A 22,853-nucleotide genomic window follows, 5' to 3' on the forward strand; every position below is an offset into this window, starting at 1 on the left:
TCTCAGTGTTTTCCTATATGCCTACACTGTGCCTCCATGCCTCTATCCACACTACGCATCTTGTCTCATTTCCTTGAGTCACCTGCAGACATCTTTTTCCTGGGGCCCTTGGTGGCCTGTTGCCCAGATGATATCTAGTCTGAAAGGGAAGAGGGTCTGGTGGGTGGATGCAGGGTCTGGTGGCTGCAGCAGAGAAAATGTGCCCAGTTTGCCTCTAGCGCTAGTCTTCAAAGATGTTTTTAGTTATTTTCAAAGCCATGTTGGTCTATTTCATCATTGAAAGATATAGGAAACCCTGTAGTGCTTTTGAGACTGAAAAAAATAAATGTCTAGCATAAGTTTTCTTATAGACTCTTGGAATCCATAAAATGAAAGCTCATGATAGATTTTTTTTTAAAGATTATTTTTATTAACCAAAATTTATGCATGAATAATACAAACAAATACATCAATGGACACGTCTGTAAGCTACATGACTCCTAATTATACATGTAGCCCACTTGTCTTTGTAGTTTCCAGTTTAATTAAAACCTTTACATACTTTCCATCTAGCCTTGACAGTCTTTCGCTCAATTTCCATGATCTTCCTAAAACAGTAAAAATATAATCGTTCATAGAATCATAGAATCATAGAATCATAGAGTTGGAAGAGACCACTAGGGCCATCCAGTCCAACCCCCTGCCATGCAGGAAATCCAATTCAAAGCATCCCTGACAGATGGCCATCCAGCCTCTGTTTAAAGACCTCCAAGGAAGGAGACTCTATCACCCTCCGAGGGAGTGCATTCCACTGTCGAACAGCCCTTACTGTCAGGAAGTTCCTCCTAATGTTCAGGTGGAATCTCTTTTCCTGTAGCTTGCATCCATTGTTCCGGGTCCTGTTCTCTGGAGCAGCAGAGAACAAGCTTGCTCCCTCTTCAATATGACATCCTTTCAAATATTTAAACAGGGCTATCATATCACCTCTTAACCTTCTTTTCTCCAGGCTAAACATCCCCAGCTCCCTAAGTCGTTCCTCATAGGGCATGGTTTCCAGACCCTTCACCATTTTTGTCGCCCTCCTTTGGACACGCTCCAGTTTCTCAATGTCCTTTCTGAATTGTGGTGCCCAGAACTGGACACAATATTCTAGGTGGGGCCTGACCAGAGCAGAATACAGTGGCACTATTACTTCTCTTGATCTAGACACTATACTTCTATTGATGCAGCCTAAAATAGCATTGGCCTTTTTAGCTGCCGCATCACACTGTTCACTCATGTTCAACTTGTGGTCTACTTGGACTCCTAGATCCCTTTCACACGTAGTTTCATTCAGCCAGGTGTCACCCATCCTATATCTGTGCATTTTATTTTTCCGCCTTAAGTGCAATACCTTACATTTCTCTGTGTTGAATTTCATTTTGTTAGCTTTGGCCCAGCTTTCTAGTCTATTCAGGTCATTTTGAATCTTGATCCTGTCCTCTGGGGTATTAGCTATTCCTCCTAATTTGGTGTCATCTGCAAATTTGATAAGTATGCTCCCAATTCTGTCATCCAGGTCATTGATAAAGATGTTGAATAGCACTGGGCCCAGGACAGAGCCCTGTGGGACCCCACTGGTCACTTCTCTCCAGGATGAAAAGGAGCCATTGTTGAGCACCCTTTGGGTTCGGCCGGTCAACCAATTACAGATCCATTTAACAGTTCCTTTGTCTATCCCACATTTTACAAGCTTGTTTGCAAGAATGTCATGGGAAACCTTGTCAAAGGCCTTACTGAAATCAAGATATACTATATCCACAGCATTCCCTTCATCTACCAAGCTGGTAATTTTATCAAAGAAAGAGATTAGGTTTGTCTGGCATGACTTGTTTCTCTGAAACCCATGTTGACTTTTTGTGATTATGGCATTGCCTTCTAGATGTTCACAGACTCTCTGTTTAATGATCTGCTCCAGAATCTTTCCTGGTATTGATGTCAGACTAACTGGACGATAATTGTTGGGATCCTCTTTTTTCCCCTTTTTGAAGATGGGGACAACGTTTGCCCTCCTCCAGTCAGCTGGGATCTCTCCTGTTCTCCAGGAGTTTTCAAAGATTATTGCCAATGGCTCCGATATTACATTTGCCAGTTCTTTTAATACCCTTGGATGGAGTTCATCTGGTCCCGGAGACTTAAATTCATTTAGATTAATAAGGTGTTCCTCTACTATCTCTTTACTTATTCTGTGCTGAAATTCCCCTATTCTGTCCTCTGCTCCATTATCCTCAGGTTGAGCACCCTTTGCCTTTTCTGAGAAGACTGAGGCAAAGAAGGTGTTGAGTAATTCTGCCTTTTCTCTGTCTTCTGTTAGCATTTTGCCATCTTCTCCACGCAGTGACCCTACCGTTTCCTTCTTCTTCCTTTTGCTGCGGACATATCCAAAAAAGCCCTTTTTATTGTTCTTAACCTCTCTAGCAAGCCTGAGTTCATTCTGCGCTTTAGCTTTTCTGACTTTACCCCTACACATGCCTGCTATTTCTTTGAATTCCTTTTTTGTGATTTCCCCCTTTTTCCATTTCTTATACATGTTCCGTTTCAAACTTAGCTCAGTTGAAAGTTCCTTAGTCATCCATCCTGGTTTCTTGAGACACCTCCCGTTTTTCTTTCTCACTGGAACTGTTTGAAATTGTGCCTTCAGTATCTCTCTTTTGAGAAACTCCCATCCATCCTGAACTCCTTTATCTTTTAGTATTTCTGACCATGGAATCACCCTCAATACTTCTCTAAGTTTACTGAAATTCGCTCTCCTAAAGTCTAGGATGCGTGTCTGACTATGCCTGGCTTCTCCTTTCCACTGTATTACAAACTCCAGGAGAACATGGTCGCTTCCACCTAATGATCCCACCACTTGCACCCCATTAACCAAGTCATCCTTGTTGGTTAGGATCAGATCTAAAATAGCTGACCCCCTTGTTGCCTCTTCCACCTTTTGGACCATGAAATTGTCTTCCAGGCAAGTGAGGAATTTGCTAGACCTTGAGGATTTTGCTGAGTTTGACTTCCAGCAAATATCAGGGTAGTTGAAGTCGCCCATCACTACTACATCTCTCCTTTCTGAGTGTGTGGTCATCTGTTCTAGAAAGGCATCATCCAATTCCTCAGTCTGACTTGGGGGTCTGTAGTAGACTCCCACTGTAACATCCTTGTTGTTTCCCTCCCCTTTGATTCTTATCCAGATGCTCTCCACCTGGCTTCCATGATTGATGTCCAGGATCTCTTCACTGGTGTAAATATCTCTGACATATAGTGCTATTCCTCCTCCTTTCTTGTTTGGCCTATTTCTCTTAAAAAGGTTATACCCCTCTATTTCCACATTCCAATCATGAGACTCATCCCACCAGGTTTCAGTGATGCCTATTATATCATATTTGCTTTGTTGTACTAGGAGTTCGAGTTCATCCTGCTTATTTCCCATGCTCTGTGCATTAGTGTAGAGACATCGCAGACCATGGTTCCCTTTTACTTGCTGCCTGTGCAAGTTTTTTTGCCTCCCACTGTTGGGTCCTTGCACTGTTTGCCTTGTTTCCTCTGTGTCAGTTTGACTATTTTCGCCATCCCTTTCGCCTTCCTTAATATTGTCTCCCTTCCCCTCGGAACTCAGTTTAAAGCTCTCCTGATCAAGTTCTTGAGACTGTTGGCAAAAACATTTCTTCCAACTGGCGTGAGATGCAACCCGTCTGTTGCAAGAAGTCCCTCCTCATGGAACCGCAGGCCATGATCAAAGAATCCAAATCCTTCTCGGCGGCACCATCTGCGAAGCCAGTTGTTCACATCTGCTATTTTCCTCTCCCTTCCTGGACCATGCCCTTCAACTGGCAGAAGAGACGAGATGACAACCTGTACATCCATTCCTTTCAGCTTCCTACCAAGCGCCTCGTAATCCCTTTTGATGTTCTGAATGCTGTGTCTTGCAGTATCATTAGTTCCCACGTGGACCAAAAGGAAGGGGTATTGGTCAGTAGGCTTGACCAGTCTTGTCAGCCTCTCTGTCACATCACGGATCTTTGCACCTGGAAGACAACACACCTCTAGAGACATCTTGTCAGGCCTACAAATCACTGCTTCTGTACCCCTCAGCAAGGAGTCCCCCACTACGACCACACGCCTCCTCCGAGGCTTAGCAGCAACTGTTCCCTCGGGTGGGACTCTCAGGCTCCCCTGCTCCGTCCCTGAAGTCTGTCCATGCTGCTCTTCTTCATCCTCCTTGATAAGGGAAAGAGCTTCGAATCGATTCTCTAGCTGCAAGCTCCCCGAACAATTCCTTCTTGGCTTACTTCTCTTTGTGACATTCCTCCAGCTGTCTGCCTCCTCTGTTTGGCAAGTGACCTCTTCCACCCTAGCATCTTCCTCTGCGTGGTACTCATCCAAGATGGTTAGTTCTATTGTGTCCAGGAAATCCTCTTGTTCCCTAATCTGCTGAAGTGTAGCTACTCTGGACTCCAGCTGCTGCACTTTCTCCTCCAAGAGTGCTACCAACTTGCACTTGGTGCATGTGAAGTTCTCCACTTCTGTAGGCAAGAAGAGAAACATCCCACAAGAGTTGCAGGTGACTGCAGCAGATCCCTCGTTGTCCATACTGCAAAGTCTTTAGTAATGAATATAACAGTCAATCTACTGGGAATACTTCTTTAAAGGAATGTACTGGCTGCTATCTTACACTTAAAGGGAAGGTTCTGTTTCAATATCCGATTCTAACCTGATGCCACTTGAGCAGAGTTGTTCAGGAAGTTGGTATATAAAGCTAGTCTGCTAGCTCCGCCCCCTTGTGACTCACAGATGTGACTCACAGAAGCTCCTCCCCTTCAGCAACGAGCACACGGTCTCAAGCACACGGTCTCAAAATGGCTGCCAAGCAGCTCCTCTCCTTCTCCTCTCTCTGGCCGGACTGTTCTGGAAGGCTCTGGAAGTTGGTATATAAAGCTAGTCTGCTAGCTCCGCCCCTTTGTGACTCACAGATGTGACTCACAGAAGCTCCTCCCCTTCAGCAACGAGCACACGGTCTCAAGCACACGGTCTCAAAATGGCTGCCAAGCAGCTCCTCTCCTTCTCCTCTCTCTGGCCGGACTGTTCTGGAAGGCTCTGGAAGTTGGTATATAAAGCTAGTCTGCTAGCTCCGCCCCCTTGTGACTCACAGATGTGACTCACAGAAGCTCCTCCCCTTCAGCAACGAGCACACGGTCTCAAGCACACGGTCTCAAAATGGCTGCCAAGCAGCTCCTCTCCTTCTCCTCTCTCTGGCCGGACTGTTCTGGAAGGCTCTGGAAGTTGGTATATAAAGCTAGTCTGCTAGCTCCGCCCCCTTGTGACTCACAGATGTGACTCACAGAAGCTCCTCCCCTTCAGCAACGAGCACACGGTCTCAAGCACACGGTCTCAAAATGGCTGCCAAGCAGCTCCTCTCCTTCTCCTCTCTCATAATTTCGCCTACATTTTACATTTTCATAGAATCATAGAATCATAGAGTTGGAAGAGACCACAAGAGCCATCCAGTCCAACCCTATTCTGCCATGCAGGAAATTCCAATCAAAGCATCCGCAACAGATGGCCATCCAGCCTCTGTTTAAAGACTTCCAAGGAAGGAGACTCCACGACTCTCCGAGGGAGTGTGTTCCACTGTCGAACAGCCCTTACTGCCAGGAAGTTCCTCCTAATATTGAAGTGGAATCTCTTTTCCTGCAGCTTGCATCCATTGCTCTGGGAGCAATGGATGCAACTGGGAGAGTTTTGTAACTCTCCCATTTTCTATAACCCAGTTGTTCCATTTATAATTATCCTGTCCATACATCGATATACCTAATAAAAGGATACCTCCTGCCATTCTGTTTGCTCACATTCAGTAAGTCATTTCTATTCTTATTAACAAGAAGCTGATCACCTCCTTAACTTACGTTTCCCAGTGGAGGATAATCCTATATTCTCCATTCAATGTTTTTTAAGCTCGATCACTTTTCTTTCCAACATGCTACAGCTGATCTCCAATTTCTTTTTTTAATTCTTCAAACTCTCAAAGGTGCAAGAGGATTTTCTTGTTATCTTTTTAGCTATTGTCGTGATGCTGAGTTGCAAACTGTCTTGGAGAGGGAGCAATTGTTTGGGCCAAAGAACCTAGCAGCTCTGATCTACCCCTCCTTTCCTTTTCTCCTTTTCGTGTCTTTTCATTCATTCCTATCCTCTATCCCTATAATTAATCAGCCTATTGATCCTTCTCAGTGCCAATGTCCTGTCCAGCTATTTACCAACCCATGCCTTTATATGCTTTCTTAATCCTCCCTATACAAGCCCTAATCTATCTCCCCATCTGTCTCTCTCTCTCCCCCTCCTCCTCCATCCTCCAATCATTTCCAGCCTCCTCTGTCTCCCTCCATCCCTCCATCCTCTCCAGAAACACACCCCCTGCCTAGGTCTACCTGTCTATCATCCAAATGCATCCCTTCCTTTCTCCTCATTTGGACTGCAGGGAGCCGTGGGCATAGCCTAGGATCTCTTCCAATCCTGCCATCCTCTCTTTGGATCCTGGTGTGCCTCAAACAGGTGGGTTGGGTGTGTGATGGGTTTTGTGTATGTGGTTTTTTTTAGCATGTGTGTGTGGGCAGGGGGGGCCCAGTGGACTCCCAGTTCCCAAACATGTGTGATCTTGCCAGGGTGGGGCATTTTCAGAAATATATATATATATATATATATATATATATATATATATCCATCCCTTTGACAATTGGGAGGGAGGCATTTTAAAAAGGACATGACTGATTACTTTAAAGCCAGAGAAGAAGCGGAGGAAGGAGCAGATAGATCTGAAAAAGATGAGGGGGGAAAGCTGCCCCTGTTTTGCCTCCCTCTCATAGAAAGCAGGTGGTGAGGTGGGAGTGGGGAAAGAGGGCCAAGGAGGCGGTTGGAAATGTGTGATATGGGGGTTCACTCTTTGGGTGGGCGGCTGTTACCCCAGCAGGCTATTGTGTCTTTGCCGACATGTCTCCAACAGATGTCTTTGTGAGAGACAGAGCCTGCCAAGCTGGCAGGGTTAGCCAGAAAGAGTGTGCCAGCCAGCGTGGGTATGAGAAGAACAGGACAGAGCAGGTGTGCCAGGGTATGAATGGAGTTTCTGGTGCCCAGGAGACAACAATGCTGACACGAAAGGCCAGATTTTTGGCATCTGACAAAGTAGGTTCTTGTCTACCTTGGATGCTCACCCTCCTAGTCCAAACTCTTTGTATCAGAGAGGCACCAGAACAATTTCTTCCTCTCTTGGAGACTTAACTGGATTGTTCTGCTGGGGATCTGCAGGAAACAATTGGCACGATTTCCTCCACATTCCCCCGCAGCCAATAATGCATGATAACATTTCGACTCACGCCATCCCAGTGACAGCATCCAGCAGAAAGTGCTCCGAAGAGGACTCTGAGAAGCATTAGCCTTGCAGCGAAAGGTGGATTTTGAGAAAACAGGAGTGGGGGAGATTGAATCCGTCTCATGGCCAACTGTTTTGGACACTGAGAATCTAATTCAGACAACATGTCTTGCTTTTGGGTGCCTTTACAGGGCACAATGGCTTTTGCACTGAAGTGGCTGAGAATCTAGTGGATCCAGATGTGCCTTGCTGTGGATGTCTATGGATGGTGCTTACTGGCACTAGTAGCATGTGAATGGCAGGTTTGCATTTTAAAAACTGTCCCCACTGTAAGGTTCATGCTAGATTCCTTTAGACAACCCTATTTCCACTGTGTTCCTACCATCTAGGAGCAAATTAGTAACTATGTGAGGAATGTGTGTTAACATTTATAGCAGCTGTTGAATGCATGCACACTTTGGCCACTGGTTATGTTCACATATAACCTAACCCGCAATCGATCTCTACAGGTTGTAAGTGTGATCACACTGGTGTAAATGCTAGGCTCACGTGTCTTTGTGGCATTTGTGAGATTTTTGTGCACCCAGTATATGTCTGTGATGTGTGTTCTCATGGAGAAGTTGTTGCGGGATGTGTGCTACTGGTCACACAGTTGTGTCTGGGTTGGCTGCTTGCTCTCATGGGGTTGTGTGTGAATGTGTGCCACTCCAGCAGTCAGTGGAACAGAAGGTATTTGGATTCAGGGAGATTTTAATGTTTGCAATCTCTGTTTTTGTGTATTTGGGTTCAGAGGAATATTAATGTCTGTGAGCACTGTTTTTGTGTATGCAAACACACATGCAGTGGGAAATTGTATTATACCACTGTGTGTTCTGTTAGTGCCTCCATATTGCAGCAGTGTGTCTTTAGGAGAGGTGACTAGAGTGCCCCTATAGCCTTCATATGTTTTTGAGTTTGTGTGCATGCACAAGTCTATTGTCTCTGTGTGTGTGTGTGTGTGTGTGTGTGTGTGTGTTTATATAAATACAGACAAACCTGTGAGTTGCTGAGAAAGATACTGATCAGAGGGATGAAAAGAGAGCATGATTGTATCCCAAGCAATATGTGATACTAGCAGGCAAATAACAAAGGAAGCACTGTGTGTGTATATCATATATCAGCATCTCAACTGCATGTCACTCTGTGTGTGTGTGTAGGTGAGTGTGTATCCAGGGATTCAATTCTACAAGACAAGATTAATTCTAATAATGAGCTGTTGTGCAGCCAAACTGTCTCCTCACACTGAGCATCTCAGTTGGTTTTGTGTGAATGCTATGTGAAAACAGGTGGGTGTGTCTGTGGTCTTCTGTGAACCGAAGGGCTACCTGTCCTACTCTTATTAATGTGTTGTTGTTTTTAAATGCTTTGGGGTCATGCTGGGGGGGAGTGAGTGCAAAAGGAACCTGCTGTTTTTTCCCTATTGAATCTTTTATGTATTCACCACCTGTTTAATTACCTAATAGTGTGTGTGTGTATTGCCATGTGTGTTTACTGTGTTAGTGTAGGGGGTTGTGGATGAAAAGGGGAGATCTATTGTGTCCTTTTAGCAACCATGAGCAGGATTTTAGTACTGGAAGTGCTGTCCATCCTCTCCCCCAAAGGATGTCACCCCCATTATTCCTTTTTCTTGAAGATGGTATGTCAAAGATGGACATCTCCTAGCAAAGCTCCTGGGCCTTGTTGCAAGTTGCTATGAGGCAGAAATTCAACAAGGAAAGCAGTCTTGTTCCTCTGGGCTGGGAGTAGTTTCGCCTGTAGATTGTTTGTATGTTGTGGAAATGTTAAGGGAACAGGTTGTAGGGAGCAGGGAAGATACAGATGTCTGTTTTCTCAGTCTTCCCTGTCCTGCTGTCTCTCCAAATAAGACACATGCAAGCATGGTGTAATGGTTGGAGCACTGGACTATGACTGGAGATCAGGGTTCAGATCTCCACTGAGCCATGAAACCCACTAAATGTCCTTGGGCAAGTCACACTCTCTCAGTCTCAGAGGATGCCAATGGCAAACCCCCTCTGAAGAAATATGCCAAGAAAATCCTGTGATAGATTCACCTTATGATCACCATAAATCAGAAATCTTGAAGGCACACAAACAACAATAGCAAAGCCCCAATGCAAGATGTCCATTCAAGATTACAAAAATTGACGTCTTGCTTCACATCCAGGTCACTGAAAGCACTTGGTGGTCCCTCAAGAAAGCAAGCCAAACTCACTCAGTCATCCAAGCAACCAGAATGTCAAACTCTATAAGGGCAGACAAGGGGGCTAGAGATAAATTCTGGCCAGAGCAATCTAAACACCTAAGCAAACCAAAACCCATCTACCAGGATTTGCTCACCATAATAATTTGTTCTGCAGAGCAAACAAGGAGACAAGGCAATTTGAGGTGAGGGGAGGAGCTGCCCATCTGTCTTTGGACTGCGCTGTTTAGTGAGAAAAATTAATGTGTTAGAGACAGTGAGAAAGTCAGAGGAAGAGAAAATGTGTTAGAAACACCGAGAGAATCAGAGGAAAAGAAAATGTGTGTGAGAGGTGTACATGGATGATGTGTTCTTCTGTTCATCCATAGCCATGTGCATGTGTGCCGACAGTAATGGTCTGCATGAGGATAAGCAAATTGAAGTTTAATCCAGAGGTGCTCCTGGTCAGTCACAATGCAGATCAGGGGAGAGGGATTCAATCTGTACTGGATGGGATTATGCTTCCTCTGAAAATGCAGATTCGTTGTACGTGTGTGTTCCTGGGTTTAGCCTTGGACCTGAATATTCAAGTTTTGGTAGTGGCTAGGAGTTCATTTGCACAATTAAAGTTAGTGTGCCTGCTATGTCCATTCCCAGGGATGTCAAACATGTTCACGGCAATCTATGCCTTTGTTGCATCCAGTTTGGACTGGTGTAATGCACTCTATGCAGGGCTGCCATTGAATCATAGAATCCTAGAACTGGAAGAGACCTCAAGGCCTCTGCCATGCAACAATACACAGTGAAAGCATTCCTGACATATGGCCTCTGTGTAAAAACCTCCAAAGAAGGAGACCCTACCACACTCCAAGGCAGTGTGTTCCACTGTTGAACATCTCTTACCATCACAAACGTCTTCCTAATGTTTAAGTGGAATCTCTTATCCTGTAATCTGAATCCATTGTTCCTTGTCCTAGTCTGTGGAGCAGCAGAAAACAAGCTTGCTCCGGCCTCAATATGCCATTCCTTCAAATATTTAAACTTGGCAATCACAGCAGCTCATAGCCTTCTTTCCCAAGGCTAAACTTACCAAGCTCCCTAAACCACTCTTCCAGGCTATTCACCATTTTGGTCTTCCTTCTCTGAACGCGCTCCAGTTTTCCAAAATCCCATTTGAATTGTGGTGCCCAGAATGGGACACAATAGTCCAGGTGAGGTCTGACCAAAGCAGAATAGCAGCACTATTACTTTTTTCGATGTAGACACGATACTCAATCCTAGGATTGAAGAACATTCAGATTGTTCCAGAGGTACAAAGAGCTACAACCAGATTGTTAACTGGTTATCAGAAGCACATAGTTCTGTGATAACAACTGCTCCACTGGCTGCCACTCTTTTTCCAAGCACAATTTAAGATACTGGTTATGACCTATAGAGCCCTATATATAGCTTGGTTCCAAACTATGTGAAGGATCCTATCTTCCTCTACAAGCCTACCAGAGCTTATAGAGATGTATTTGGCAGGAATACAAGAGAAAGCTTGCTATCACCTTCCTTGCTGTGCATTTGCCAATAGGTAAAGAAACTACTAGATGATCCAAGGCAAATTGCAGGCTCTCAGGGGAAGGCAATGGTAAACCTCCAAACAGATCTTGACAAGAAAACCCTATGATAGCTTTGCCTTAGGGTTGCCATCCAACAACAACAAAAACAAAACTTTTCTATACCAACAGGCATTTGGGGAACATATTGTTTTATATGTAACCATCATTCTATTTTACATTGGGACTTGTCTAGACAATATAAATACTCCTCATTCTGTTTGAATAGAATGCGATCTTTCCACAGGAAATTCAGAGGAATTTGAACTTTTGGGGGGATGAATAACTCTTGAAATTCTACAGAAAAAGGAATTGCAGTTTTTACTGGAGTATCTGCAAAGATGTACATTATCAAACGTGTGGCTGGCCATCCCCGTGCATGGATTTGCATGGCTGCACATTTTCAGCAGAGGGAGGCAAATAGATGCAAATTTGCGCAGAAATTGAAGACAATTAAGTGTCATTGTGCAAAAATCCACAACAATTTGCATTGTACAGTCAGCCCTCCTTGTCCATGGATTCAACTATCCACAGTTATATTCCAAAAAGCAAACCTCGATTTTGTAATTTTATAGAGGGGACACCATTTCACTATATCATTGTATATAATGGGATTTATCCACAGGAGTCCTGGAACCAAACCCCAACAGACACCAAGGACCCACTGTACATTTATGTGTAGACTCATATTGGCACTAGTATTCCAGATTGGATCTGGAAACCTTTGTTCACATGAATGCCATTTTCATGCTGTGAACCCTCACCCGCTCGTCTCTTGTGTGCATCACTCTTATTCCTACAGATCCTTGGTCCATTATGGCGTTGCCCCCAACCTTACCAGGTGCTGGTCCACGGCGTGGCAGCATGCCCTTGCCCATTAAACACCAGTTAGTGAGAGCCTCGGCAGTGGATGAACTGGATTCTCCGCCAAGCTCCCCAGAGGTGGGCAGCAATGCGGGGCCCAGCCCGCCTGGAGGACGAGGCCCATACAAAGTCATGCTGCTTGGCGAGAGTGGCGTGGGGAAGACTACTTTGGCAGCCATCTTTGGAGGCCTGAAAGGTGGCGTTCATCATGAGGAGGAGCATACAGGTGAGCAAAAATGGGGCTAAGGAGATGCGCGCAGGCCCCTTGGCAGCATGCCATCCTCTTTTCTCAAGCAGACCTCTTACCTTTCTAAGAACTGTTCAGAAGGACTACAGTTGGCCCTCCACATTTGTAGTTCTGACACTTATGGATTTGATTATTCACGGATTTGATTTCTATATTCTGTCTAGGAATCTCTAGATCCTCCAGCATGATTTTGAGGGAAATTGACAATAGAGTTCCACAGGAAGACCTATAGATTCCTAGAGAAAACACTTCTCTGGGCATTTGTAGGTCCTCCAGTGCAATTCTATAGTCAACCTCTGGCTGATGTTGACCACAGAGTTGCACTGGAGGACCTAAATGTTCCTAGAGAGGTGTTCTTTCAGATTAAAAAAGAGTGATTTTTATTTGTGGGTTTTCCAGTTTGCGGAGTTTCTGTGTCCCTGACCCCAGTGAATGTGGAGGGTCCACTATAATGTCAACTTCTCCTGCTTTTCTTGTCACAGAATTAAATACAGTCAAAAAGAGTTTAATTTGCCTAATTTCTGCTGCTACTTGGAGTGAGTGAGTTTTCACTTTTCCTGAGTGAAAACAAAAGCAACTGCTGAAAATTTGCCTACCATGCATCATGGTATTTAGTGGATGGGAATTGTAGTAGCTCTCAGTTATTTTGTGATATATAATTTAAGAGGGGTTTTGTGGGAAACTTATTTTGTGAGACCAGAGTTTCAAAACGAAAAGAGGGAACTGGATCATGGTTGCCCTGCTTTCTTTATTCCAAAGGGAAAGGAATTAGAAATGGCTGGGAACCAGCTTTTCAAAAACAGTGCCTTGAAAACACCAAACACTTCTGTTCTGTTACAGTCTGGAAATTGGAGAGAGACATGACCTTAATCTTGGTAGACTGTGCACCACAAAAATAGTTTGATTTGCCTGGTTTCTGTTGCCGCTTAGACCTTTCCTTAGGCGGCTTGTGAAAAATAAAATACAGTTGAAATGTTCAGCCGGGAACAGTTTGTCAGCAAAGGCTGTGTTCAGGTAGGCTTCCAATGAACCTCCTCCTTAAATGAGGAAAAGTCCTTTGCTCTGAAAAATGTCTGCAAGAAATGGCATAAGTTCAATAATGTAATTGTTGTTCTCTCCTGACACAAATTTTCACTTTTGTCTCCCAGAGGATTCCTACGAACGAAGGTTCTGTGTAGACGAGGAAGAGGTCATCCTAATTTTATATGACATCTGGGACCAGGTAGATGCACTTCTCTTATCATTCCTTTGGTAAATTACAGTGGTACAGATATTAAGGAATATTTTTATTGTATACATTCTACACTTAGGAGGGTTGTAGGGTCATTTTTAGGTCCTTTTGTCTCAGAGAGATGGAGACAGCAAGATGTAGTGATTTGAGTGTTGGACTAGGATGCTGGGAGACCAGGGTGTGAATAGTATTTGAGACCAATTTTCGTATATGTTTTTAGTATATTTTTTAGAATAGTACTTGAGACCAATTTTTTTTAATCTGGTGAGAGGCTGCAGGGCTATAGTCTTAGACCCAGTTATTTGAGTGTTAGCCTCATTCAGAGGTTCTACCTCTGAGTAGAACCATCTAGGTTTGCACTCTTTCCATTGTTCAATGGACTAGATAAACTGGTTGCAATTGACTTTGAAGGCTCCCCACCTGTTGAATCTGGCAATTTACTTATGTTTTACTTAATTTAATATAAGTAATTGCATCACCCAGAGATGGCAGGTACTATTTGATAAGTATCTCTCCGTTTTATACACATCCAAAGGCAGGTCTACTCCACGATGCTGTCTGTTTTGTGACACATTCTCTTCAAATCATGTTTTGAAAAACTATTGATTTATATATATGTGGATGTATATAGACTGAATCAGTTTAAACATGTAGCTAGACAATATAATGGAAACCTGTTTTGTTGTTGCCCTTTGCTGCCCTAGAAGCATTTGTCTCTTTAAAGCTTGGGAAGGCATCTCCAAGGGACCCATGTTCTGTTTCTGAGACTCTCAGGGGCCATTTGGACGGCCAAAACTGCCAAAAAAATTAAATAAAACAAAGGAAGAAATGGCTGAAAGTCCACTTCGGGTTTTGAAAAACTGCTATTTTAAAATGTTAAACAGTACAGGCGAGGGAGGCTATAACTTATAAAGTAAATTGCCGTTCCTGCCCCACTTCATCTAAAAGCCTGGATATAAATATAATAAATAATATTGAATATAGTGTATAATCAAGTATAACATTTATAACCGATACAATATTGTGAACAAAGATGCTGAACTATACTTTGCATCGTTCAAACACTCTAATGGAACTGGTTCTACTGGCCATGGTTAATAGGGCAATGCCATGTTCAGCTGAGCTATTGTTTTAGATTACTCCACTAAAATTTACCATAGATTAACTTTTCATTCAAAGTTGGCAATTGTATTTATATTCTTTTCAGTTGCACACAATACATAATTCCAGTGTCTGGCGTTCCTTAGAAGAGACATCCTTTCCCTTTCCCAGCTCTTAAGAGAAACTGTTACTCAGCTGAAGTATTGGTTGTGTTCTTGCTAAGAAAATATTTGCAAACCACCACAATGTTGGACCAGAACTCTGGAAGACCAGGGTTCAAAACCCTGCTCAATCTCAAAATAATGCAATGGCAAACCTCTTCTGAACGAATCTTCCAAAGTAAAACTAAGAGAGGGACACCATAAGTTGGAGTTGGCTTGAAAACACATAACCACTGGCTTCATTGGCGGGGTGCATGGGGTGCAGGTGGCATCCTAAGGTGGGGTGTCACCCCTGTTCCTCAAACAGGGTCAGAAATGGCCTGTGGCATTTGCCTGTGTCCCTTTAAAAGGTTGAAGAGATGGGGTGAGTGGGGTGAGGCTCAGTGGGAGGAGAAAGGAGAGCCCCCAAGATTCCTTAAACAATTTAATTTTATTTTTTTAAAAAAAATTATTCCTTTAAATTTTCTTTTAAAACATGACATTTTACCAAATTTTTACTTTAACCCAATGAAACTATGCATGTGTAAATCTATTTAGGCTGTGCGTATAATATTGTAATTTGAAGGTACGATTTTAATTTTGCTAGTTGTTTATGTCACAAGCCCTGCCTTTACATCCAGTGATATATGGAAATTATGATTTATGAGTAACATTAGTACAAAAACCTTACTAAAGTTTCTGCATAGTGTGGTATGAGAGGGGGTCAAAGGAAGGGGTGACACCATGAGTTACCACACCAGGTGATGCCAACCCTAGTGACGCCACTGTACATAACGACAATCCTTAACAATGACGACATGTGGGACTGAAGTATGGTTGTGAGCAGCCTTATGAAAATCACACACATACACACACAAACAAACACTCTCACCTCGATGGTCTTTGACCTTTTTCTGGTTCACAAATCTTTCTGCAGGGAGATCCTGGTGGATGGATGCAGGAGTCCTGCTTGCAGACAGGAGATGCCTTCTTGGTGGTTTTCTCGGTGACGGATCGCCGTAGCTTCACGCGGGTGCCACCTACACTTTTGCGCCTGCGAGCAGGGAGCCCCAGGACTGATCCTCCCATTATCCTGGTGGGGAACAAGAGCGACTTGGCCCGATCCCGGGAGGTCTCTCGTGAGGGTGAGTTGTCTACTAAATACTATTAAATTACTACTGGGAGTGGATTAGCCCTGCCTAGACACCTCAACAGGAGTACAGTGTCCAGAGCCAGGGAAGTTGTAGTAACACTCTATTCAGCTTTGGTCAAACCTCAGCTGGAATTCTGTGTCCAGTTCTGGACATCACAATTCAAGAACAGTATTGGCAAGCTGGAACATGGGCAGTGGACATGGTTAAAGGTCTGGAAACTAAGTTGTATGAGGAATGGCTTGGGGAAATGGGTATGCTTAGCTTGAAGAGACGAAGACTGAGAGGTGACATGACTTTTCGTTGTTGTGTGCCTTCAGTTCATTTTCCGACTTACTGCAACCATAAGGTGAACCTATCACAGGGTTTTCAATGCAAGATTTGTTTGGAGGGGTTTTCCTGTGAGGCTGAGGGGCTGTGATGCCCAAGATCATCCAGTGGATTTCCATGGCCAAACAAGGGTTTGAACCCTCGTCTCTAGAGTCCTAGTCCAATGCTCAGCTCACTGTAACACACTGGCTCCCTGGTAACATGACAGCCATCTTTAAATATCAGAAATGATGTTGCATAGAAAAGAGAGGCAAGCTTGCTTTTTTTATTCTCCAGAGACTAGAACATGAACAAATGGATGCAAATGACAAGAAAAAGATTCCACCCAGACATTAGGAAGAGCAGCCAGTATTGTCTATCAGCTATCATCTGCTTAGTTAAGCATACAGTCAGCCCTCTGTATCCATGGATTCTTTATCTAAGGATTCAATCACCTATTGCTTTAAAATATTCAAAACAAATCCAAAAACCAAACCTTGATTTTGTCCTTTTATATAAGAGACACCATTTTACTACCCCACTTTAATGAGACTTGAGCATCCACAGATTCTGCTATCATCCACAAGACAGATGCTCCTGGAATCAAAACCCAGCAGATATCAAGGGCCCACTGTACTTAATTTAGCATATCCAGGGGTAGTTGCGTTGGCCATATAGCAAAGTAAAATAACATCCAAAATCCATAAAAGCAGTGATACTTTTATTGGACTAACCAAAATACACAAAATACGTGTTGCAAGCTTTCATAGCTCCACCGGCTTTTTTATCAAGCAAAGGTGTTAAAAATCATACAGGAGAAAAATATATATGACAATGTTAGTCATAGGCCTGCATTTTGTCAAGTTGTTGTTCTAAGTTAGGATGGTGTGGAGGGATATCTATGCAGACAGGCCACTTCTAGCCATGTGGGTATTGGAAGACAATGCATCTTAAAGTCCAGGAAATAAAACTTAAATTCCATTAGCAACACAAAAATAAACTTCCTTTGAGATGAAGGTTGTCTCTGTCCTTTGTGAGGCTATAAACCCCCGTGTTATGTAGAGAACACAATTTCTCAAGATGCCTCCATGCTTTTAAGCATACTTAACTATGTAGCCTCTCCCCTGAACCTGTGGGAACTGTACAGTCTGTCCTTTGTATCTGCGGGGGATCCATTGCAGACTCATCCGTGGATAAGAAAAAATGTGGGACCTCAAGTTCTGCTGTCGCCAATGGCAGTGTGACATGCACATGGTCATTGGAACAATAGGGCCTGCCATCTGCAGATGCTTAAATCCACAAATGTCAAGCCTGCGGATGGCAAGAGCACACTGCAATTGCTCCAATTGTCGGCAGGATGGATCTCCTTCTCCCCATGCAATTGATGCCTGGTAAAGTTGGTGGAAGGGGGGAGTTATAATTGTGCCACCATCACAACTGAGTAGCAATTGTGAATACGAAAGGAACGCTTATGGATGGAGGATACTTAACTAAAAGCTCATAAAGAACACTGGCCATCTTCTTTACTGTAAGAGCTGTTTGACAGTGGAATAGACTTCTCTAGCAGTAAAGAGGATAGACTCTCCTTTTTTAGAGGTTTTCAAACAGAGGTTGGACAGGAGTCTCCCAGAGGAGGGCTGCAGGTGTGTATTCATGCATGGCAGGAGGTTGGACTAGATCAGTGATTCCCAAATTTTGGTCCTCTGGATGTTTTGGACTTTAGCTCCCAGAATTCCTGACTATTGACCAAGCTGGCTGCGGTTTCTGGGAGGTGAAGTCCAAAACACCTGGAGGACCAAAGTTTTGGAACTACTGGACCAGATGGTCCTTCCGATCCCTTCCCACTCTATGGTTCTATGTGTGGATTCTGCAGCCATTTTAGGAGCTGTTGGGAGGAATGTTTCTTTGGGAGCACTGTTGAAGTGGCATGAGAAAGACTCTCTTTGGGTCCAAACAGACAGGTCAAAATAAAGCTGCTTCGGGTCTCTTTGGAGATATGCTCTTTAAATGATCCATGTGTTCTAAGAAGTCGGAAGCTGTGCCAAAGCCACACTCCAAGCCTAAGGACTGGAGCACAGCTTCGGTGCAACTTCTCGCCTCTTAAGATGTGTGTGTCATTTAAACAGCATACCTTCAAAGTAACCCAAAGCAGCTTTATTTTGGCCTGTCTGTTCAGGCCCTTGGTCTCTTAATTTTCTGTTTCTTGCTTCCATACCCAGAGGGCCGCAGCCTGGCTGTCATGATGAACTGCAAGCATATTGAAACATCGGCCGCATTACATCACAACACAGAGGAGCTCTTTGAAGGTGTCGTGCGCCAGATCCGGCTGCGCCACCATCGGCGCGAGGGTGAGGGCTTCCGCAAGGAAGGGGCCGTGGGCCGTCGTGAGAGCATCACCAAGAAAGCCAAACGCTTCCTCTCCAGCCTTGTGCCCCGTAATGGACGCTTCTTCAAGCAAAGGTCGAAATCCTGCAATGACCTTTCAGTGCTATGAGCGTCATCTTCTCCTTCCTCAAGACCCAGGCAGTCTCTGAAAGAACAGACCAATACTATCTCTGATCCTGACTGCACTGTGGACGGGATAGTGGCCATAACAACCCAAGATGGGGCTGTTCTTGAGCATAACAAGATTCCCGGGATCCTCCTGGGTTCAGTGACAATGCATTATTTGACAAGCTTTACGCGCTTTTGCCCTCTTTACCATCTCCGGTGGCTAAAAGGACCCTTTAAAATAACCACCCAGTTTTATTTCAATGTTCCTCATGGGAAGTTAGAAATCACATGTTCTCTGGACTCAAGGTGCCTGTCTTTCCCTTTCATATTTTCCTTTTCCCTCCTGGCGCTGTTGAGAGATTTTCTTTTATTGTCCATTGTACTTTTCAATGTCACCTTTAAGAATGTCTTAAAGGCACCAGACCCAAACAAAATGCTTCTATCAAGAGACTCAGGATTTTCTTCTCAATTTGTGTTTCATTTGTCTGCCACACTCAGGTGCCCTCACTCCCTTTGTGGAGTGTCGTTTTTTCCCAAGGCACTAGAGGTGAAGTGAAGTGTTTGTCGACTGTTCTGGTTGTGAGCAAATGGTCTAGACTTTTGCCCACAGCTGTTAGTTGTTGTGCTCTTTTGCTATTATCTTAATTCGTTGTGTGTGTGTATGTGTGTGTTTTTAAGAGACACCATTTCCAATTCCATCACAACCACTTGAACAGGAAGGATGTAATATTTAATGGGCTTGCACTACAAGAATTTTTTATTTCCTCTGTTTGTGCATCATATTTTTTAGGAGGCAATGACCTGCAAATGGGTCTCTACACAATTGAACAATAGAGAAATGCATTGTGTTTGAACTTAGCTTTAACAAGCGTGTTGAACGCACCAGCTGGGGAAAACAATTGCATTTTACACTTTTGCATAACAGAATGAATTAATATTTTTCTTGCTTTGTGTACCTCCCTTTTAAGGTACCCGTTTCAACCAACTAATTACTGCCCTGGAAAGCTTATTTCATTTGCTTCTTTATGCTTTTTGTCAGTGCTGATCTTTTAACTCTTTTTAAAGGAAATTGCCATTTTATATGCTAAATCCAGGCACTTCTTCTTTGCTTTAAAGGCACAAACCACAAGCAGAACATTCTTCTGTCTTAGGTTGCTCTAGAAAAGGCTTTTTGTATTTGTGATTATTGTTATTATTTATAGTTATCACTAGATTTCCACATCTGGGGCATCATGTTTTAAAGAGTTTTTAAAGCCATGCAGCAGCAGCAGTAGTCTGTTAATTCAGATACAATCACAGTCTTCACATTAGCTGTGAATAGTTTCTCCTTTAAAGGCATGGACCTGGAAGGGTCTTGGAAGGGATGGAGGTATTCAGTGCCTGATGTCCTCAAATCTTTCTGCTTTAAAGGCTGCAGCCACCTGTGAACTTGAACCTTGAAGGATGAGCCAGCTTTGGCCCTGCCTCTTATTACAAGAAGTGCTTAACGGGGCAAGACTCTCATTCCTTACAGAAGATTGCCTTCACATTTATTATTATTATTAACCTTTATTTATGAAGCGCTGTAAATTTACACAGCGCTGTACATTTCAAAATGACAGGGATTTTTAAGATGTAGCTTACTGTATCTACTGCATCTCTCCACCCCCAGAAGAAAAGGGGAAAACCCAGTGAGGCTGAGTGACTAACAATGCTGTGTGCTTATTTTCAATTAAAGCCATTTTCTATTACACCGTGTCTGCAGCTATCACCTGTTGTGCCAAGGACTGTTTGACATACGTTTGCAGAGGGCAGCGAAGAAGAAAGGGGATGGATGGGAGAAGGAGGCAAAAGCATCAGGAAGAATATGGCAGCAATGCGAATCAGTCTAGCCAATATTTTAGCACTGTGTGCATTTCTATAATTCCACAACTGCACAGATGATCCCCAGAAGCAGGGACTTGGACCATAGCAATGCAATGCCCTCTCTGAATTAGGATTGTTGGCTAGCATTCTGCTTTGTAAATAGCCTTTCACATGTGCAAAATTGAATTGAGTAGTTTTGCAGTGTGGTTATATACCTAGGGGTTGTCATGATGTTACAATAGAAGGGTCTCCATTGCACAATGGTAACCAATGGAGTGACTAATATGCATCTGGGCACCAGCTAGGAAGTGCCAGAGCTCAACAGAAGCATCTGATGTGCATCAGAAATGCCCAATACACATAGAACCATATATTTGAATGAGATCCCAAAGGCCATCCAAGCCACACACCCTGACATACATGAATATACAATCAAAATACTCTTGACATATGGCCATCCAGCCTTTGTTTAATAACCTCCAGAGTATCACACTCCAAGGCAGCCTATTGCACTGTTGGACAACTCTTACCCACAGGACTTTCTTACTAATATGGTGGAATCTTTTTTTCCTGTAGTTTGAATCCATCGCTTTGTGCCCCAGTCTCTGGAGCAGCAGAAAACAAGTTTACTCTATTCTCAGTATGATAGCCATTCCAATATTTGAACATGGCTATCCTGTCACCTTTTAATCTTCTCTTCCCCAGGCTAAAAATACCCAGTTCCCTAAGCCGTCCCTCATAGAGTATGGCTTCCAGACCTTTTACTGTTTTGGTCACCTTCCTCTGGACATGCTCCAGCTTCTCAACATACTTCTTGAATTGTAAGTATGCAGAGGGATTTTGTAGCACCTTTGAGACTAACTGAAAGAAAGAGGCTGGCAGCATGAGCTTTCCTAGACTTGAGTCTACTTCTTCAGATGCAAAGAATGGAATGGAAAGTCCAGAGATGGGTCTATATAAGTTGGTTGCATGTGAGAATTGAAATTCAAAACCTTGTATGGGTATGGCGATGAGGTGACAAGTGCAGTTTTAATTATGGTTGTTGGGGGACAAAGGCAGGAGGAAGGCTGTTGCCTAAGGCCTAGGAGAATAGATAACCATATTGAAGGATTATTGGGATATAGTGTGGGAAACAGAGAAGGGTTGTGATGAATTTGAATTGTGGTGCCCAGGTCTGGGCACAGTATAATGATGTCTGACCAGAGTGGCATTATTGCTTCCCTTGATCTAGAGCAGAGTGCTCTTGCTGGTTCCTAGATGTGCATCTTTGTAATTTGCCAACAGGGTTTTGTTGTTTTTCTGCAATGTAGCTATGGACTTATAAAGTTACGAAACACAAGACTGTGATATAGGATCTCAGCCGTCTTTATGAACCTTGTGTGTTCTGAACTTTTTGCAAGTGTCGAAGGACTGTGGCTTAAGGGAACTTACAGATTAGAATAATTGCAGTATGGTTAATGTACAAGTCAACAGTAAAATAGAATTAAACTAAGAATTTAAAAGACACACTTTAAAAGGATTTAAAAAGCAGTTAAAATAGCACAATTTTAAACAGTGCAGTACTCTTTTGCAGACCCTTTCCTGAAAAGACTTTCGGAATATAATAAGTCTTTGTCTTGATGGCAGAATGCCAGCAAGGTAGGGGCCATTTTCTAGCCTCCCTATGGAGGGTTCCAAAGTCTAGGGGTAGCCAGCAAGCAGGTCCTATTTGATGTTCCCACCAAATGTTCCTGTGAAAATGGTGGGAATGAAAGAAGGGCTGGTCCTGGGCATCTCAGGGTCCGGGCAGATTCAGAGGGAGTTATAAAATCCACCCAATTGCCTTGTTTAAGAGCTTCTAAATACTGAAAGTAGGAGAAACTGGCTGTGATGCCTCAGTGCCAAGAGAGAAAAGCCTTTTTAACGTGCTCAGGTATGCTCTTTCTCCTGTCCTTCAAAGCCTCTCTCTAGCCCATTTCAAAGCTGAGCCCAGTTGCATCATTAGGTGCATGCAAGGAATGTGAACTGCACCAAGTGACACCCCAGAAGGGGATGTACACCCCAGAGGGGGAGGTACACTTGGTAAGGTGGTACACCTGTGTGGGGCTGGTGTGGCAGCTAGGTGAGTAAGAAAAGGGCATTGTGTCCCTTTCTTGCATGCCCAGCAGCCACACAAGACCCAGAATGGCTGTGTGGAGCCTTTCATTTGAGGTCTGGCACAGATGCTCCCTGGAGCAGCCATGCTGGATCCGAAACGGATGTCAGAGGCCATGGCACGGTCCCCTCGAGCAGCGGTCAGCAGCCCGCA

At 43.7% G+C, this 22,853-nt stretch overlaps 1 protein-coding gene across 2 annotated transcripts; it reads left to right on the forward strand.

The window, feature by feature from the left end:
- Nucleotides 1-6,404: 6,404 nt before the first annotated feature.
- Nucleotides 6,405-20,974, forward strand: REM2 (RRAD and GEM like GTPase 2). 2 transcript variants are annotated; one of them, XM_089479951.1, is made up of 5 exons: nt 6,405-6,552; nt 11,988-12,275; nt 13,445-13,518; nt 15,706-15,913; nt 18,448-20,974. In XM_089479951.1, the coding sequence occupies exons 2-5, from the start codon at nt 12,002-12,004 to the stop codon at nt 18,720-18,722; spliced, it is 831 nt and encodes a 276-aa protein (XP_089336077.1). In that variant the 5' UTR covers nt 6,405-6,552; nt 11,988-12,001; the 3' UTR covers nt 18,723-20,974. The 2 variants fall into 2 exon arrangements, with proteins under 2 accessions (XP_089336077.1, XP_089336078.1); XM_089479952.1 differs by lacking the exon at nt 6,405-6,552 and adding an exon at nt 7,371-7,444.
- The last annotated feature ends 1,879 nt before the right edge of the window (nt 20,975-22,853 follow it).

The sequence above is a fragment of the Sceloporus occidentalis genome, unplaced genomic scaffold (genome assembly GCF_023333645.1).
Source record: "Sceloporus occidentalis isolate IW3139 unplaced genomic scaffold, rSceOcc1.0.p SCAF_14, whole genome shotgun sequence".
Classification (NCBI taxonomy): domain Eukaryota; kingdom Metazoa; phylum Chordata; class Lepidosauria; order Squamata; family Phrynosomatidae; genus Sceloporus; species Sceloporus occidentalis.